The sequence below is a fragment of the Zonotrichia albicollis genome, chromosome 1 (genome assembly GCF_047830755.1).
Source record: "Zonotrichia albicollis isolate bZonAlb1 chromosome 1, bZonAlb1.hap1, whole genome shotgun sequence".
NCBI classification, from domain to species: domain Eukaryota; kingdom Metazoa; phylum Chordata; class Aves; order Passeriformes; family Passerellidae; genus Zonotrichia; species Zonotrichia albicollis.
The window spans coordinates 43,896,060-43,916,269 of NC_133819.1; the positions used below are offsets into that span (position 1 = coordinate 43,896,060).

Genomic DNA, 20,210 nt, shown 5'->3' on the forward strand with positions numbered 1-20,210 from the left:
GCCTCTCCTACAAGAAGAAACTGGTCTTGTAGGACAAACACCCTCCAGATGTTGGTCCTACAAGGATGTGGATGGCAGCATGGAGCTGATGGTTGGAATGTGGGAGTCTCCTGATGGAGAAAAGGGACACACACAGGCACATCCCACCAAGAGCCTGCAGTAATTTCTCTCCACCAGCATGTTGTATTCCACAGTTTTATCTCATCTTCTCCAGATAACAGTGCAGGCAGCTGGTTCATGGAGGGCAAAGCCTACAGCTGTAGCTGCAAGCAAACAGGCAATGCTGGGGCTGTGCAGCTGCAAGGGCTTTGCAGTCCTGCCACTGAGTGTGGCTGCTGGTCATTCCCAGCTGGAGCTCACAGGCTCTGGTGGTGCCAGTGAGAGCAGCTGCTCAGCTTAGGAATAGTTTTTTCCTTGCCTTCATGCCACTTTCACACAGCCACAACTGTTTTTACTTAAAATCTATTTTGTATTCACTCTTACTTCCTAATTTTTGTTATTTTTGACCCTACTGAAATACACATATGACAATATTATTTCTTTACTCTGACTGGAGGGATGTGTCCTCCCTGAACCCCTGAAAGGTTACAAGGAGCCGAGCAACTGCAATAAGCAAGGCAGGATTCACTGCCTTCCTACAGCCTGCCCACAGAACCTCTTGGGCACTTCTGCAGGCAACACACAATTCCCTGGGAGCACTCTCAGCTCTAGCCTGATTATTCAGTCTTGTTGGAGACCCTATTGAGACAAAGCCTATTGAGAACGGAAAATCTCATTTGTTTTTTAAAGAGACAGAGCTCAGGCCTCAAAGCCATGACGTGACCTGTGAGGAGATGGCTGGGAAGGAGCCCAAGCCTCTTTTCTGCCACTGTGAAGAGCACCACTGAAGTACTGTGATAACTCAAGATGAAAACATTGCAGAAATATGCACAAATATTGTGGCACTCTTCCTCCAGGCTGCAATTCCTCTCCCAGCCCATTTTACTTTGTCATTCTGAAACAATATATAGCATGTGGAAAACATCTGCCCATTACATTCTTAGCTGTCCATTTTTAAGAATTTTTCCTTTCACAAATTTTAAAATAATTGAAGCACAGACAGAAGGTTTATCCAGTCATGGCAGGTGCACCAGCATGCAAAAAATCCCCAAAATCTGACCTCTGGTCTCCTTAATATCTCTGTGTTGCTGGACTTCAATATTGCATTTACTGAAGCTCATTAGATTGTTATCTGATCCAGGATAATTCAAACAGGTCATTAATTTGATTATGAGTTTGACTGGCAACATTCAAGCCCCTGAGAACTCTCCCCCAGGATGCAGGAATATCTGCTTGTACTCTGGTTGACAATTCACTTATTTTCCTTCGCATCTTTCTGGTTTCACACACTGAAAGAACCCCTTTCCCCACCTCACAAAAACCAACTCATCTTTCTATTGAATCCCCTATAAAAGTCATGTAAGGAGGGGATGTAAGGATCGCTTTAAACCCTACACAGTCAGCCATCAAAAGAGCAGTACTGCCCTGAGGAAAGAATGGAGTGACTTCCTGTGGTGTCTGGGCCAGTAACTCAGCCCCAGATGCACCTCCTTTTCATCCTTTTCACCTTTTTAATGTGTTGTTTGATAAAAACCTCTCGATGATGCATTAAACATTTGGACTTCCAGGAATAAAACCACAAACAAAGAGAAGCAGTGAGAGCGTCCTGACCTTCCAAAGAGCAGTCACAGTTTGTTGGAACAGGAAGGAATGTAGGAAGTGTACGTGTTCAACACAAGAAGAGTCTCTAGGAAAGCACAATTTTTAAAAGTTTTTTTTTAACTGTCAAGTCAAAATGAAAGTGCAACGGACTTCCACATGAGGGTGTGGTGTTTGAAGACAAAATGCAATGTGTCAGAGCAATTCAGATCACTTCACTGAGGCACATCGCAGCTGCAGTACCTGCTACTCATCTGCTGACAAAAGGTTAGTTTTGTTTTAATTCTTACTGCTCTGTATATTGGATGATATTTTCTTTGCATACATTAACTCTTAGTTAAGTTGGCTTTACAGAGATATATCATTTCACTAAGGCACATCTCCTTTCCAGTATCAAAATTAGATTTGCTCAGTAGCAGGACAGAATACTGCTTAATTTATCAGAGGAAAAAAATCTGTCTGTTAAAACTAGCGATATTAATCTAATTAACCATCATTCATACAATCCTACATGAAGTTTAAATACACAGAAACACTGAATTTTTATCTGACTGGAAGGCTGAAACAATTCTGCAAGAAAGCATGCTGTTGCAGATTTAATATATTTATTAGTATAACAGAAAGCTACTTGAAAAACCAGCAGCTTCTGAGCTGTTCGGGTGCTTGTGGGCAGTTTGCAGATGATAAAATTCCTTTCTGTCATATCACTCTGAGAAGCTCCAGCTGTGTGCCCACAGCAATCTGCTCCTGTAAGCAATTCCCCGTGGGCATGGCTCCCTGTGTGGCATGGAGACTAAACTAAGCCTTCCCACCACTCTTCAATGCCTGACTCCCACGGGACTGCTTGGCTGCTTGCAATGGGAGACAGCACCACCAGGAAAGACAAACGTGAGCAGGCAGGGGAGCCAAAACATAGCTGTGCTTCTAAGGAGAAATGTCAATGTAGCATTCTAGACAACTTTGTTTCTGTCATGAACTCAGGGCAGGCAAATCTTATTAGGCAGCAGAGCACAGAGTCACAGCCAAACCGCTTTGTCATGCACAGACTTTTAAAGTTTGCCCTGAAATGTTTACTGGTTTGCTTCCAAGTAAATTTGCCAGTGATACAATTTGATTAAGTATTCCTTGATGGGTTCTGTATTAAGTGTTTTAAGACCACAAGAAAAATATTTTCATTTAACTTCTAATTTTCCTCAAATCTCAGCTAAGTGGATTAAACTGTTCTTGCTGCAATTTCTCTTCTACTAAAAAAATTAATAAAGGTTATTTTGCTGCTGATAACTAAATCTTTCCTCAAAGCACAAAAAAGCTGCAAAAGATTACTGCCGCTGGAAAATCCTGCTAACACAGCTTGTTAGGCATGGAACAGACATCCCTTTGCCAAAGTATTAAGTAGAGTGACTGTACTTTTCCATTCTGCACATCTCATTAAAGATGACAATAAAGATAACAATAAAGAAGAAATTGCAAGACTTAAAAAGGAGTAATCCTTTTTTAAAGTTTGATGGGAAGTATTTTGTACTATTCTGTTAACATTTCAAAGTCATTAAAGATGGAGCCAAACCAATAGTTAATATTAAACTAATACACTTTAAAACTCTGGCTAAGAGAATCACTGAAAAAAATCAAACAAAAAAAATTCATTCCTCCATTTCTCTCTATTTAATTGCATCCCTTATTATGAGATTTGCATCCCTTATTATGAGATCAATCAGTAACTTATTTTTTTCTAGTAGACAGATGTATTAAAAAAACTTCAGGAGTTTAAATATTCATTTAAACTTCATTTAAACATTCATTTAAACAACTGTCTAAGAAACAGAAATGATATTTGCATTTTTCTTTCAGGCTTGAAAGAGCCAAATTGTAGCTCTGGGACAGAATATCAGATAACAATCTGCTTTCAGCAACATTGACCTCAAATTCTAAACACTGCCATGATGCTAAAAGGGGAACATGTTTTTCATTCTCAGCTGATTTTTGCTACTGCTGCTAAGAAACCTTAGTCCCATTTATTCCAAGGAAACAGGGTACTGCAGGACTGTATTTTACAACAGACAGAATTTCAGCACACTAGTCAATGAACACAATTACAGGAAAAGAAGAAAATAATGCAGGACACAAACTTGCTTAAGACTTAATCTGAAGATACAAATGCTTAAACTTCAACCCTAAGCTGGCAGTGAGAAGCCAGCCTCAGTGTTTACAGAGTAAATCCATCATGAGATCATACTTCAAAAACCAACAGTTTCTGAGCTGTTTGGGTACTTGTGGGTAGTTTGTATATTTGTAAATAAAATTCCTTTCTGTCATAACATCCTGAGAAGCTCCAGCTGTAAGATGCAGTGTACCCACAGCAATCTGCTCCTGTAAGAAATTCCATGAGGGCATGGCTTGCTGTGTGGGATAGAGACTAAATTAAGCTTGTTCTGCTGCTGTTCAGCAACAGACTCCTTGCTGTACTTTTTGTAATGGGCACATACAGCATATCTGAGAAACAAACAAAAACGCTCTCCCTGTACTAGACTCATATCCAAAATTTGTCAGAATTTATGACAGCAGATAGCTGCTTGCCTCAGCTCTAATCAGCTCATGTTCCTTATACACCCGATTGCAGCAGCACTTACAGCCTTCAGCTGGTATTGCTTTGCTTTGCAGAGGCTGGAGAGGGGTAGGTGTAATTCCAACCCCATAAAGGTACAGAAAGAGTTATGTGCAATGGAATTTTGTCAAACATAACACAGTCAAAGCAGGTTGATGGCTTCTCAACTCAAATGCAGAAATCAGTGAGGGGCACTCCAGGCATTATACAACCTCAAATGCTAAGGGTAAGGAAAGCATTTCAATTGAATCCATTTTACAAGAATTGCCTACACTGATGACCTCAGTTACCCTATTTCATGTGAGAACTTGAGATGGTCTGCTCTGCCTCTGTTACTGTCTAGCTTCACTTTGATTATGCACAAATGTATTCTGAATATCCAAGTTCCTTAAATTTGAGATGTATAAGCAGCCCTGAGGAAGGGTTTTAGGCTTCAACAGAAATTTTAGAACTTAAACCCAATATTATTCCTTTGGTTCTCCCTTCTCCCCACTTTTTTGTGTCTTGTAGCTTTGCCACGGTCTGAGACATGAATAACTCAACAGATTACTGGATTGAGGATGAGGAGGATGACCTCAACCCTCTTATAGATTACAATACCTATGAGCTTCTCTGTGAAAAAGGTGATGTGAGAAATTTCAGAAAATTATTCCTCCCAGTGTTCTACGCATTGGCTTTCACAATTGGGGTGGCTGGAAACTCACTAGTGGTTGCAATTTATGCCTACTGCAAGAAACCCAAGACCAAGACGGACGTGTACATCATGCACCTCGCCATCGCTGATCTGCTCCTGCTCTTCACCCTCCCCTTCTGGGCTGCAAATGCAGTGCAGGGATGGGAACTTGGAAACCCCATGTGCAAGCTCACTTCTTCTCTGTACACCATGAATTTCAGCTCCAGCATGCTGTTCCTGGCCTGTATCAGCGTGGATAGGTACAGGGCCACTTCTGAATCCCAGGGCCACAGAAGAGTGGGCAAACACTGCAGTGTTACCTGCCTCTGTGTCTGGCTGGCTGCCATTTTCCTCAGTATCCCAGAGCTGATATTTAATCAAGTTAAGAAACACAATGAGAGCAACGAATGCCTTCCCATATTTCCAATGAACATGGAAACACTCTTGAAATCAACCATTCAAATCCTGGAAATTATCCTGGAATTCCTTCTTCCTTTCCTAGTAATGCTGATCTGCTATTCTGCTACTGCTCGGGCAATCTTTAGGTCTGCAAATGTTAAGAAGTCCAGGCCTTTCAAGGTGCTGCTGGCAGTAGTGGCTACTTTCATTGTCACCCAGCTACCCTACAACATTGTGAAGCTGTGGCGAGCCATAGACATCATCTACATGCTGGTGACAGACTGCCAGGCCAGTAAAACCATGGATGTGGCACTCCAGGTCACCAAGAGCATCGCTCTGTTCCACGCCTGCCTCAACCCCCTCCTCTACGCCTTCCTGGGTGCCTCTTTCAAAATGCACATCATGAAAATTGCAAAAAATTACGGGTACTGGAGAAGGCAGAGGCAGAATGGAAGACCTGAAGAAATTTCTATGAATTATGAAGACCCTACTGAAGAAACAATCAGTTTCACTATATAGGCCCTCCATTGCTTCCATCATCTTACATAACCAAGGGAATGGTTTACTAATTCCAGGGGGTATTGCTTCTAGAGCTGTTTCTCTGCAAGTCAGCTTTCAGATGAATTTCTGAACCTGCCAAGACATCACAAAGCACTTTAAAGTGGAATGTGTTTATTGGAATCAAGCAAGAACTGAATACTGAAACCCCTAGAAACAACCCAAGATATTTACTAAACAACAACATCAAAGAACTCAAAAAAAAAAGCACCACAACAAAACCCAAACACCTAAAAACACCCCCAAGATTTAAATTTCCAAGTGTCACAGTACTGGGCAATTAAGCAACTATGTAATGAACAACCTGTACACATCTAAGTATGTGATTAAAACAGAAAAAAAACGTCACCAATCAAACAACAGGAATCTTTGTACCAGAAGTTAATAATCTTGTGTTCCTCCAACTATTTTATAAAACTTTAGAACATTTGCCTAACAGTTCAGCTCCATTTCTCAACTATCATTCCATAAATAACTTTGCAGAATGAAATGAAGCATAAGCTTATGGCTGAGAATTGAGAGGGAGAAAGAAGGGGGGAAAGCCATTCTCTATGTTTCTACAAATATATACCAGCAACAACATCCTCCACAAAAACACTCCAGCAACTCCTTTTCTATAACTACAGAAAAATGTTCTTTCATCTCTTCTTTTCTGCTCACCCTAAGCTTCAACTAGTGCTTGAAAGGTGGCTGGCATACTCTAGATTTTTATAAATGTAATAAAAATTTCAGGTAATCATCAGATACAAGGCTTGGATTTTTTATTTAGAATTGCTAAAATTAATCAAGAACTACAATAACTGCATCTGCTAAAATATATGAAGATATAATAAAATCTAAGAATAGAAAAAGTACACTGGCTTTTGTTTTTTATCTTTATTTTTTTGTTTTAGTAGGTACTGACATCTCTCATCATAGACATTTACCAACCAGCAAATGGGAGAGGCCTTGCTTGACAAAAGAGAGAGCTTCCCATTCCATATGGAGCTCGTGGATTTACAATTTTTACAAAGAGAGGTACCAAGGCCTTCCTCTGCCACAGTGTTGGCAGGGGCTCCAGGAAAACAGCAGTTTTCCATGAGTCATTGGAAGCATTTCAAACATACTGGCAAGCTAGCTTAGCTTTCAAAATGAAGAAGTGGCGTTACAGCATTCTGTCCTTGTCTTCAAACATCCTGTGGGCACTGACAAAATGTCTCATCTACAGATTAGAAAAGCCAGCAAGAATCTCTCATTTTTAGATACTGTTCCTAGTTACACAATTATGAACTGGAACAAAAAGCTCTAAAATGACAGAAAGAAACAACAGTAGCATAAACAAGACACGAGTCTCTTCTCACTGTTTGGATTACAAAAGCTTTCAGAATGTCTGCTCAGAATGTTTTGAGAAATACTAGGGTGTGAACAGAAAAGTCAGAAGTGCCTGACAGGTTTTCTGCACATACACCATAAATCTGACCTATTTAAGCCATACTGGATTTGCTATACACATGCAGAGCATAATAAGAAACCTCACTTCTTCCATGAAGCAACTGACTCCTTGCATGTGTGATTTATGACTTGCCTTCACAAATACAGAGGGACATTCTGACCAGACTTCCAGGCTTCTGGGATTCCCACACATCCAAGGTTTTAATGTCCCAAAAGTCAAAAAACCCCAACCAAAACCAAAACCAACAACAACAAAAAAATACCTTCCCAGCCAGGCATAAAGAGAGAATAATACAGAGCCAAATGAACATGTTTCTCAAACTTCTTGGGACTGCAGTGCCTTTTATGCATCTGTCTTTATGCAAATTTGACTGCACTCTTTGTATTTATTAAAAATAAGACAAATCAAATAATGCTGTCTTATGTTTACTCTCCTTTTTATAATTCACATAATATTATTTTGTGTGTGTGACCCCCTAAAGCTTTCTTGTTTTATGAATATTATTTTGTGTGTGACCCCCTAAAACTTTCTCAATTACTTCCTCAGGGACTGCATTGCATAGCTGGGAGACAGTGACCCAGAGCAAAGGCTAAAAAGCCAGCAGTTAAGCAACACTCTTAGGTCAGGAGACAAGATTCCATGCCTCTTTTTGCTGCCAGTTTTACAGGAGTAGAACAGAGAGAGAGATCTGTCTTCTGGTGACTCCAAGTATTGCACAAGCATGTAGCAGCAGCTAGCTGTCATAATCGTGTACATAAATTAAACATTCCAGTTCAACAACTTGGTTTATTTACTTGGATTCCAAATTCCCAGGGAATGATGACTTTCAAGTTGCTGTGACATGTTTTGGCAAAAAAAGTAACAGTACTACAATATCAGGGACAGTTGCCACTTACAGTACAATGCATTGATTTTACTGGGAATTATAACATAAGGAAATCTCCTTTAATAGTCAGTCCAACTGCACCACAGGCTACTTTAAAAGCAGCCACATTTTCCTGTAGCTACAAAGTACTCTCAAGCCTCTTGCACAAGCTGCCAACGACAGCTTCATGAAAACAAAGCCATAAATATGTAATTTAACTGATAGAGAGAGGTAATGTTTAAAGAAAATAGCAGCATTCACTCTGTGAACAAAATTCAGAGGTTCCAAAAAGGGCCCAAATCCCCAAACTGGATTTGAATCTTGGAATTCGGTTCATAGAACAAAAGCTCAATTCAGCTCCTTCTGCTGCTTTACATTCTATTGCCTTTACTCAGGAGAAGACAAATTTTTATCTCAGAAATGGTAGCACACTAACTTTTGTTTTAATAGTTCTTGGAAAACATTCTACCTTAGCCATTCTTATTTAGGTTTCCACACTTACCACTGCTCCACCACTTCTTGCCATTGATCACGTAGCTGTTCCCATCTCGCTCAATGCTGCATTGCATATTGGTGGCATCACTTGAAGCCACATCAGGTTCTGTGTCAAAGGAAGAAAACAAACCACCAGATTAAATATAAAGGTAATACAACCTTTACAAATATAGGGCTCTGGATACACTATTAGAAGTTTTGCTCCCAGTAGAAAAACTCTTTGAAGACCTCACTGCTGGTGGTCAAAACAATTCCTGTTTTCCAACAATCTGTTATTCACAGCCAGTTTAAATGTACTTGTTCTTGGCCTTGGACCACCCTTTGCAATCAGCCTTCTTACTTTCCTTCTCTTTTTAAATCCTTTATCCTTCCATTATACTTATAGGTAACAGTCATATTTCTCCTCAGCCTGTTTTCTCCTCTTGGGTTCTTCCCAAGTGAACATAGAGATTGAAAATAATTTTGTGGTTGGATACGAAATATACTACCATGAAGTTGTCAGCAAAATTTCATTAATGATTTTTTGGAACAGGAAAGAGTCTTACTCTCTGCTTTCACTGTTACATCTTTTTATAGGCCATCTACTTTAAAACAAAAGTATCTATCTCCTCTTGGGAAACACAGTGAAACAGAATTTGCAAAGTAAAAGTTTGTAAGGCTGAGTTCTCTCAGTTCCATCTAAAACAGGAGAATCAAGATTTTGATCCTCCTATTTTAGATGGAAAAAGTTCCAAAAGCTACCTTCCAGAGATGCTGAATGCCACAAGCTTTCAGGAGCAAAACTAATACAATGCTGAGCTATGGACATAAAGCAAGTTATTTCTGGGTTGTGTCTTAAAAATAAGCTATGAGACTGCAAAACCACACAACTTTAATCACAATAATCATACTTGGACCCAATTGTGTGTGTCTAGAGAACTCCACAGCACACTACAAGGAAGGGTAAGCTCTACTGCAAACCTGTTTGGTACTACAAATTTTATTTTACTGGTACAAAAAGTAAGCTAAAAATACATAGAAAGAAAATACTAATTATTATAACCAGGAAAATTCGCAACTACCAGGAAAGGCAGCAAGGCTGCTCCAGTCTGCATTCACACCTCATAGATGATTTTATATTCAAACACATTCATTGATTGTGAATTAGTACAGAAATGTTCGCTGTAACACACAACTTGCAGTTTTCTACTCCTCCCTGCATACACCACGTGAAGTTTCAACCAATTGGCTCTAACTTTCTTCTGGAGAAAAACTCACCTGTCATGCAGAAGCAAGAACTAATCTTCCCTTCTAGGAGAGGCTCCAGCCACTGTTTCTTTTGCTCTTCAGTGCCATACATGTGGAGGACCTCCATGTTTCCTGTGTCTGTAAGAAATCAGCAGTCATGATTACTGCTCAAGACACAGCCTGTAAGGTGTCAGACACCCAACTTTTTAATGCTCCAGTGCCATAGTCTTGGGATTAAACCAGGGTTGCTAACCTGGTGCATGACAGTTGAAAACCTCAGGAGCAATAAGGGATCTCCCTGTCTCCTCAGCTATCAGGGCATAGTCAAGCTGGCTGAGACCACTAACATCTGGGAGGAAAAGGTTCCACAGACCTTCTGCTTTGGCCAATTCCTGTCACAAGAATCAACAGAAAAAACATCAGCAATAAGCCATTAAAAAAAATAATTCTGGTTTGCAACACATTTTCTTCACTCCTGCCTACCCTACTGTCCAATATATCTGATGGTTTTTGCAATAGCTATTCTGAATTTGTAGGTTCAGTCTTTGATTTAAAGGTCAGATATACCCCTCTCAGACTTCATTTTGTTTTTCTTCTCTCTCATTTGTTTTCTCACTTTTTCCATACTTCCCTCTTCCTTTCTTTTCCCTGTTCCTCACATTGTTTCTTTGCATGCAAAGTAACTTCTCTGACAGGGTATACCAATCACTCTTATCCTCTGTGTCTGGGCTCTTTTACTGCTATAGTGCTAAAAATATTTGTTATCCCATACCTTCAGTTTCTCCAGCAGTGGTGGTTTCTTCCATTTGTCCTCAGCATTTCTATCTTCAGTATAATATTTTATTATTTCCTTAGAGAAACAAAATAAAAGATGCTGTTTAAATTAAGAACACATGTAACACACAAATAATAATACATCTCTTCCAGATCTATGACCCAAGGAACCAAGTAAAAAATATTCAACACAAGTTTACATTATATAGTTGGCTGCATTATAAAATTAAATATATAATTGAAAGTTCAACAGCAATCTATGCATTCTGCAAGACTTTAAATATCAGATGACCCTCAATCAGTACATTAAATACTATTTGGGATTGTTTAAAGCATGTGATGGAGATAGTATCCTAGGAGGTCAGTATTTTCTGGAGATAAAAGCACCTATTGACAACACTACACACAAGAGGCACAAACCCAAAAGTAAAACAACAAATAAAAGCCTGATGTACTGACAGTTAAGATTCAGACACATAAACCAGCTAATCTTTTCTTCACTGTGAGGAAAAAAAAAACATTTTCTCTTCCTGTCAAAATAATTCCTTAACAGATAATGTAAGCAGTCATTCCAAGCACCAGTCATTAGTTTTAAGTGAACCTCTAAATTCAGTAATCTTAGTATTTTCACAAACATGTTTTAGTGAGGCACAGAACTTCAAAAACCTGGCCCAAACCTAGTTATAAAATGAATAAAAGTAGTGCCCAGTTCTGAAAATGACACAATAAAGACAAATGGCCAAGTAGAATTCACAAGTCCTGATTCACAACCCAGAAATATTATTGTTACCAGAAATAACATCCAAGCACAACACAACTCATCTGAAAAACCTGCATGTTTTTTTGTGGTCTAGTTGTGTTTTGAAGCAAATATTTTAATTATTGCAAGGCTTTCTTGGACAATCCAAAACTACAATCCCAACTTAGTCACAGAGATACTTTTTAAGAAACTTTGCACATCAAGAGCTAGTGCCCTCGACCCCTCCTTGTGATAAGTAGATGTATTCATTAAACATTTAGATTAAGATGTTTTCTGCATTTCTCCTTGACTTGGAAAAAAACGTAATTCAGAAAGCAAAACCAACAAATTCTGCATCAAAAGTCATCTGTACTTCCACAAGGCTAAAAGCTGAACCAACTTTCTATGTGGAAATTCCTAACCTTCCTAGGACATGAAGTAAACTACTTCATCTAGTTTTCCCTTCTACTAACTATAGACTTTGTGTATATTTCATTATCTGATTTCAAACTTTCATTGGTATTAGATATATTCAGGAATGAGGCTATTCTGACACATTATGCAATCCCATTTTCTGTCACAGCCTAAAAAGCAAGAAACAGAAAAAATGCATCTTCATATGGTTAAAATCAGCAGTTTCTATTTTTAAATAGGTGCCTTTTGATTCAGTATCTAAGGATTCTAGGTTGTTGTTAGTCTAACAGTCTTCTGGTAACTTCCTCTAAAAAGTAACTCTTTCTAAAAAAGAAGGTTTTACACTTCAAAAGTTTAAAAAAGAACTCTTTAATTAACAATGCACACAACATTTTAATGTTGTATTTTAATCCTGAAAAGAAATAACGCTGTCTATAATGATTTCTGATAATATTTTGCAATGCCACAATCATTATTGCATGAAAATCAGGCTGTTTTGGGAAAAAAAAAAGAAAAAACTAACTAGGAAGACATGACTTCTATACATATTTTTACAACATCTAGTCAGAAAATGTTCCTTTATAAACAAGCTGAGGAAAAGCTTTTACCTTCTCAGCAGGATAAATGTGCTGCTTCATGAACTGCTTAACCTTCAGCAAAATTTCATGGCCTTTCCTGCTTTGATGGAAGAGCTCTCCAGAAGTGCTGTGCTGGGTGCTGCTGAAGAATGACCTAGGGAAGAACATTCAATGCAGTAACAAGACCAGATTTTCCCTCATAATAACATAAGCTGCCTTAGGCATTTAAATAAATGAAGATGTTGGAAAAGCTTTGCCTTGCCTTTGACCAGTAATCTAGACCACTCTTACCTTGCCTTTGACCAGTAATCTAGACCACTCTTACCTTTTTGAGAGCTCTAATCCTCTTTGTGCCAAAGGCTCCACAAGCTTTGCAAATTCATGACTGTTCTCTGCAGAAGCATTTCCAATAAGATACCTGGCATATACACCCTAAAACCAAAAGAAAACCATATATGTTATAATTATGCACTTTAAATTGTTTCTTTAACACACTGGTGATTTCTTCAAATATAAAAGTAACACTTAAATGCACATGGTCTTAAAAGAAAAAGATATCTTACTGGGATTAGCATATCTTACTGGGATATGCTAATAATTGGTTTTGGTACATATCTGATATAATGGAGATGCTTGCTGCACAAGAGTTAAAACCGTATTCCAGGTAAACTAAACAAAAGGCAAATCACAAAAAGTAGTAGTGGAAAAGTACAAAACAAAAAAGAAAAGACAAATGTCTGCACATGATATGGCAAACAAGCCCAGCCTATCCCTCAAGCCAACTGACAACAGCACAGACATACAATCATTACCCATGGCTAAATGAACTACCCACAAACACACAAGGTATGTGACATTTCAGCAAATGTGAGGGTATTACCTGGGCTATCCCTGCCATTTTAAAATAGGACAAAGCAAGGAAAAAGTTCAAGTTGGGTAAAGCAGTGGAAATACGCCGGCAGCGGCAGTAAATGGAAACCAGTTCTTCAAAGGAAGGAGTTTCTACAAAAACAAACAAAAAAAAGAAAACAGGTTTTTTTAGAATACTCAAAATTTTCTATGATTTTCCCCCACTTTATTCTTCAAACATTTGTGCAGTTTTTAAACTTTATGAGGTATTTCTTTTACATAGTAAATATATGATTTATCATTTCTCATGACATAACTGTTATATGGAGAGACCAAAGGAAGTAGGAATTGTCAGAATTTCAGATAACCATAACAATTCCTGCTGCCCTGTGTCTCCACTCCAGTCAGGCAAAAAATTAGACCTGGGGGGAAAAAAAGGCATTTTTTGAAAAAAATAAATTATATATTTACATTTATATTTATTTTTTCTTCCATTATCTCTTAGAAAGGTTAAGAAAAACGTTTTACAGAAGTAGCATGCTGTAGCTAAGACAAAGCTTGATAGAAGCTTGATAGAACAAAAGTATCTAAAGCCTCACTATCAGCATGTTTGCTACAACAAAAAATAAATTATGGAAAAGTTCTTTACAAATGCCAAACTATATGCTTGTGAATTTACCATTTAATTCCTACAACATTTCAAATAGAAACCAAGCCTAGGATTTGTTTCAAGAAAAAGATTAGTTTCATACCTATGGTGTCTTTGAAACCCAAGACAGAGCCTTGACCCAAGTTCTTAATAGATGTAGGCCAAAAGTAGAATTGAGTGGCATATGCTAAATCTGCTAAAGGATGACCAGTAGTTGAAAGTTCCCAGTCCAGCACTGCCAAAACACGAGCCTTAAATAAAAATTAAAACCTCAAGTGAGTGCTAGAAGACATGTTATCTCTGTCCACAAATGCACAACCCACTCAATATCCAAGTGTTTTATTTGGTTACTGTATGTTTAAAATTAAAAACACACTCTAGCTGTCAACAGCAAAGAGTTCCTTTTGGCACTATCTAAAGATCTGCAGAAATTTAACATTCACATAGGGACAGAAAGCCAGGCATTTTTCCAAAGAAAATCTCATTTAAATCTACATTTTTGAGTAGTGTTCTTTCTGTCAGAAACTTCCAAACTCTTCTAGTATAAAAGATGATTGAATTACAATTTCCTAAAGAACAGCAGTACTGAGAGTAGTTGTATTTCTTCCCCAGTCCTGTTCCACACTCCTTTAGCACAGAAATTCACACAAGACCGTGTACAAGAAAACCCAATTTATCACAACATTGTTCATAGATTAACACTTCTGTGGGGAACTGAATTTCTTAAACAGGAAGTCAATTACTGCTCAGAGTGAGTCTCTGCTGCAATCCTTGCAATGGTGTCATCAGCTGGGTGGTCTGAGACTCCCCACAGTCATTCTGCTAAATTCCTATAATCCAGGTGTCCTGTCAAATTGAATGATCCCTCCAGCCTACTCATGATCCATGGCTACTTGAAATATGTGGAAAAGTCTTTCCTACATGGCCAGTCCTGCATATTCAGGAACAATTTCTAGAGATGACTTAAAATGACCTATGTACAACTTGGTCAATTCCTTCAGTTCCTTCAGGAAGAGCTGGGAGAGTCCCCAAGTCAAATTCCCTGCTCAGGGAATCAATCAGCACATTTAAGTCTATAAATCATGTCTGTCAACTAATCTATGCACAAAATCCCTAGGAATCTCTGGGATCGTTTTCTTTGTCATGAAGCATGAATTGCAGTCATGGCCACAAGTTCCAGGCATGTCCTCTGGTCACAACTCAGCAGGTAGCACAAAAAAATTAATGAAACTGTGTTGATATAGGTAGCACATATTTATTTCCATAAACTAGAAACAATAAAACAAAACAAATCTCTTTTTTTTGAATGGGGAACTTTCAGGGTCTCTGTGATCTACACGTGCTCCATAACTAAACAGCTTTGGCAGATTTTCCTTGGCTTCACTAGTGTCATGCATCCTACATTCAGCTCCTGCTCCAAAAGCCCTTGTTGTTAACTGAAGCCACAAAACAGACATCAGTGGGCTTTGGACCAGATGCTTATGTAGCTCAATGAAGTGAGTCTTCAGCTGCACTGAATACAATAGGATCTATGCATAGAAAATGCTTTGTTCCTGAATTTTGAAGCAGGGACTAAAATGAATGAATGAATGGATTATCTCTCAAGGACAGGTTGGATGGGGTCCTAAGCAACCTGATCTAGTAAAATGTGTCCCTGCCCATGGCCAAGGGGCTGGAAATAGATGATCTTTAAGGTCTCTTCCACTCCAAACCATTCAATGATTCTGTGATTCCACTGATTCTATATAGCTCCTGCCATGAAAGGGCTGTATTAGGTACCTAAACACCTTACGCAGAGTATAGAGAAGAGCTCAGTTTTCTACTGTTTCTTTCAAAGGTGTTCCATGCTCTAAAATAATCCACAGATAAGTGTCCTATTACATGATAGGAGTACAAACAAATGAAGGGCCAACACCTATTAAATGTACAAATACATTTCAAATACCTCTGTTGGGTGGAAGATGATGTTATCTATTCTGAAGTCCCCATGAATCAGCGTTTCTTCATTATCATCAGGTGGCAAGTTGTTTGCTAACCACTCAGCCAGCTTGTTCATGGCAGGAATATCTGTATGAGCAGCTGCATCATACTGTTTTTTCCAAGTTGATACCTTAAAAATACAAACACTCCAACAGATTTTTCAGTTGATTCACAAGTTTTTCAAGACTACAAAATTTTGAAGCACATGCTTCTGGGCTTTGGCTATCACCATGTTTCTTGAAAATTCAGTAAAACCTCTGCATTTGCAAATGTGAACTGAGATATCAACAGATGAAATGAAGACTACATCTACATCAATCCTATTTATATAGCCCAATTCTAGTGTTATTCCAAAAGCAAATCTGTTTTCTTTCCCTAAATACAGCATTACAGAATCAATCTGAATGTAGTAGTAGCTTCAGATTGTGCACAATTCATTGAACTAAGTGAAGTTTTAATACCTAAAATACAATAATTCATAATTAACAATTTAGCTTGCAAATCAAATAAACATTCAAAGACCAGACAAAACAAGAGAATGTTGAGTTGTACCTGTCTTTTGCAGTACCCTGGTCCTCTACCATATCCTTGGAGGCCCAATGACTGCAAATCAAAAGAGTGCAAGAGGGCCAGAGTTTCTATCATTGCAAGATACAGAGCAGAGCGCTCTGCAGGGCCCACCTCAGGCAGGGAGATGTCTCGGAAAATGCGACCCTAGAAATAACATAAATGAGGTGTTTAGTGGGACATGCACATCAGATGAAAAGAAGTAAAGCTACACATTCCACAGCCAAAACCAAATGTAGTGAACCAACACTCCCTATGCAATCAAAAATTCCTTCCTCGTTTATTTTATTCCTCACCCAGGGCCAATGAAGGGATTCATGGTAAACACAGGTCTTTAGTATATAGTGTATCTGTAGATGAAATTCTGAATTAGAGCACTCAATCCAGGTATCCTCAAGCTTGAAAGTACCAGGAAAAACAATGTTACTGTACTGTCTCTAAAAGCTAAGTTGCAGAAAAAATACCAATGAAGACCTCAGGGGAAAGGAGGGGCAGGCAGGGTAATGGGTGGGTTATGAGTACAAAGACTCAAACAATCCAAAGAAATTCACTTGTTTTTCTCCTTAAGAGTAGTTGAATTCATTTAGAAGATGGGTTTGTTGTTCCATTTTCACAATTGTTAAAAACAGAGCAGTGCTGACCACCATAGAATGGACAGAACATACATTTACATACTTAGAAATGTAACAAGGTTTCTTTTTAAGGTATCACTTTGTTCTAATCAAAACCAGTAAAATCCTCCATCTTTGGAGGATTTTAAGAAATCTGTTTCAAATTTCTCACAACCCTTACATTCTATTAACCTCGACTTACAGTTTTTGTAGGAAGGTTAACCTAATCTTCAGAAACTGGCCCACAAACTTACATTTCTAATTTCCCAGTGACCCCGATAGAACAGGATGCAATGAAAAGGCCTGAATTCAACTCCTCTCAGAGGGGCAAAAAAAAAGGAAAAAGACACAGTACAGCAGACCTATGCCCAAAATCACCAAAATCTAACAAAAAGTGCATTAATTCAGCTATAGAACCGCCAGAGTGGTGGACCACAGATGGAGATATACTGTCTTCTTTCTGAATCTAGTGCTGGAACTAGAATCATGCTTTGTTTTCAAGAACAGGTGATTGTATGTCAGCTCCTATCTTCAATACTAAAAAGCCTCCAGGATGTCCAAAGATTCATTTCACAGACTGATTTTTTTCCCTCTGACTTGTGTATGCTTTTCACAGAAGCAATATTGTCTCATTTCAAGATATCCTTCCAAGAGCTCAAACAAGAACAAGAGGTTAAACACCGAGCTAAAAAATTCAACAAAGTGTGAAATAAGCCCTGGAGAAGCTGAAATCTGTGAGAATCACTGACAGCTAACATTTCTTCAAAGCATCAAAAGATGATTTACTCTCATATCACAAAACTGTGCTGAGCAAGGCTCTAACAGAAAGGTTTTAGACAACTTAAAAGCAGCTTGTAGTAGGGAGAAGGGAAGAATGTCTTACACAGGAGGACCAACCTGCACATGCTGCATTACATAAAACTCTGTTCCAATGACAGAAACATCACTGCAATACAAAAGGGGCTCAGGCACTGGAAACCCAGCTGAAAATAAGGCTTTCTGCACACGGTATTCTCTATCCACCTGAGGAAGACAGAAATTTAGGGTCAATTAAAACCTCTCAAACATAAATGAGCACAGTGAATCCTCTTGAATGTTTAATTATATGTAGTCCAGCAACTCACTGCATTTCTGTACACATTCATCAGTGTGCTGGACCACCATGTATAGACCCTGGTCACCAGCAAAACAAAGTGTTTGGAGCTCAGTGAAGAATGTTACTTACCTTGTGTGCTCCAGGTAAAAGGGGACCATGGGGCTTCTTCCTGAGCACAAAAGCCTGCCCACCTTTCTGAAGGTAAAAGGTTGGGTTTGACTGGCCTGAGCTGCAGAGAGAAAGATTATAATTACTCAAAAATTCAAGTACTTACAAATTTGTAAGCTTCTAAACAGAAATGATACTTGCAAAATGCATTGTGACTTGATCTGAACAAAATGGCAGGATGGAGGAAAGCATTCTCCAGAGCTGTTTTGTGTTGTGGTTTTCCCCAAATCTGGACTGGAACAGGCTGCCCAGAGAAGCTGTGGATGCCTAGGCTAGATGGGGCTGTGAACAATGTGGTCTAGAGGAAGGTGTCCCTGCCTATGGCAAGGGGATTGGAACTAGAGGATCTTTAAGGTCTCTCCCCACCCAAACCACTCTAAGATTCTACTTTATGATTATATTACTGATTATTCTAGTACCAAGCCCCATTGTTTGCCAGCCTGATTATCACATCCTAAGATTATACTTAAGGACAGCCTATAGGAACTGTAAAATTTTAAAGAATGCATGTTGAAGTCACAGAGAAAATTAGACATTTCAATCACGTGTAACAGAGAAGGACAACCCAGTTAAACCCTTCATAACACCTTGTCTATCACATTCTAATCAAACTCATTGATCTTTATTTTCCTCAAGGCTCATTGATCCTTTTTCTTCCTCAAGTGTTAATCTGCATGCTTTTCTCTCCTTAATCGTGTTAATTTTTAAGATGCATTCTGACCTAGACCAATAAACAATTAGACAACTATTGGAAAATAAAAATCAAATGAACTTTTGCCATCATTCCTCCCATTATGTTTCCATTCTCCCCAAAGCAGTTAGGACACAGTTTGTAATAGTTTAAAAAGTTTGACTGACAACACTTTGCCTGGAACAAAACAAATTTAGGCCAGCTGAAGCCTTGAACTGTAATTACATGACCAAGAAGTAAAAGCATAAATACTAACAAAATTTTAGCAGACTTTACTATGACTTACTATTAGCTACTCTCCTAAGGCTCCTCAGCTGAAGAAGATTAGGGCAGACTGAATGAATTAATGTTTCATATTTACATCAGAAGACAATGAAAAATTGTTCACTGTTTGTTAGTGACAGCTGCAGATAAGTTAGTCAAGGTCACGCCTACAAAGGAATTAATCCTTATTTTTAGAAAAACTTTACTTCTAATAGTTAGCTCCTGACATGAAGTCGTGCAGCCACACCACTGATTTGCTGAATGCAAACGAACTCAGTGCTCTATGGAACAGAGGCTTTTTGGTGTAGCACCTCCCTGGCACACTGCATGATGCTCCCCGGGCAGTAACAGGAATCTCAGCTCATCCTAACGCTGCTCTCGTGCATTTGTTTACCTGGTGACAGCCTAATGCTTTCACCATTGACTTCTTAAGCCATGTGTGTGTTTGTGAACATTGCTATTCGCTGTGCAATTAAAGATGGAGCACATAAATTGCGATTTATGTGTAGGCAATAAAACAATCGTGGGTGTACTCTGAGGACAGTGGGAAGCCCATCCAACACACAGCCCGCCCACAGGCCGAGTGTGACAAAGGGCACTTCGGCCGCCATCGCGAACTTTGCCTTCTCCAACAGCTCAAAGGGCGAGCTAGGACATGCCTTTAATTGGACTAAGTCAGAATGCATCTTAAAAATCCATCGATGGCTGCTGCTCGCCATCGCGACGCCAAAGGGCTCTACCTCTGACCACTTTCCCTGGCGGGCGGCAGGAGCGGCTCCTCTGCCCGCCCCTCCCGGGCGCTCCGGGGCAGGGGAGCGGCGGCGGCCCCGCCACCAGGGTTAGTGCCCTGTCTCCTGTGTCACCGGTGTCACCTGCGTTAC

General features: G+C 39.1%; 2 protein-coding genes across 2 annotated transcripts in view; one reads left to right on the forward strand and one right to left on the reverse strand.

Annotated features, from left to right (window-relative positions):
- Window positions 1–20,210, reverse strand: part of ACAD11 (acyl-CoA dehydrogenase family member 11) — a 29,142-nt gene that overhangs the window by 8,604 nt on the left and 328 nt on the right. The window contains exons 2-13 of the mRNA XM_005481009.4: window positions 18,336–18,435; window positions 18,008–18,133; window positions 16,485–16,646; window positions 15,898–16,062; window positions 14,056–14,203; window positions 13,335–13,456; window positions 12,780–12,886; window positions 12,485–12,608; window positions 10,722–10,799; window positions 10,203–10,341; window positions 9,980–10,087; window positions 8,730–8,828 (exon numbers count right to left, since the gene is read on the reverse strand). Coding sequence (XP_005481066.2) covers window positions 8,730–8,828; window positions 9,980–10,087; window positions 10,203–10,341; window positions 10,722–10,799; window positions 12,485–12,608; window positions 12,780–12,886; window positions 13,335–13,456; window positions 14,056–14,203; window positions 15,898–16,062; window positions 16,485–16,646; window positions 18,008–18,133; window positions 18,336–18,435 — 1,478 coding nt within the window. The remainder of the gene's footprint in view (window positions 1–8,729; window positions 8,829–9,979; window positions 10,088–10,202; window positions 10,342–10,721; window positions 10,800–12,484; window positions 12,609–12,779; window positions 12,887–13,334; window positions 13,457–14,055; window positions 14,204–15,897; window positions 16,063–16,484; window positions 16,647–18,007; window positions 18,134–18,335; window positions 18,436–20,210) is intronic.
- Window positions 1,522–6,191, forward strand: ACKR4 (atypical chemokine receptor 4). The gene is given in 2 exon segments (XM_005481008.4): window positions 1,522–1,965; window positions 4,811–6,191. Coding segments are annotated over 2 exon segments (1,158 nt in total). The 5' UTR covers window positions 1,522–1,888; the 3' UTR covers window positions 5,892–6,191.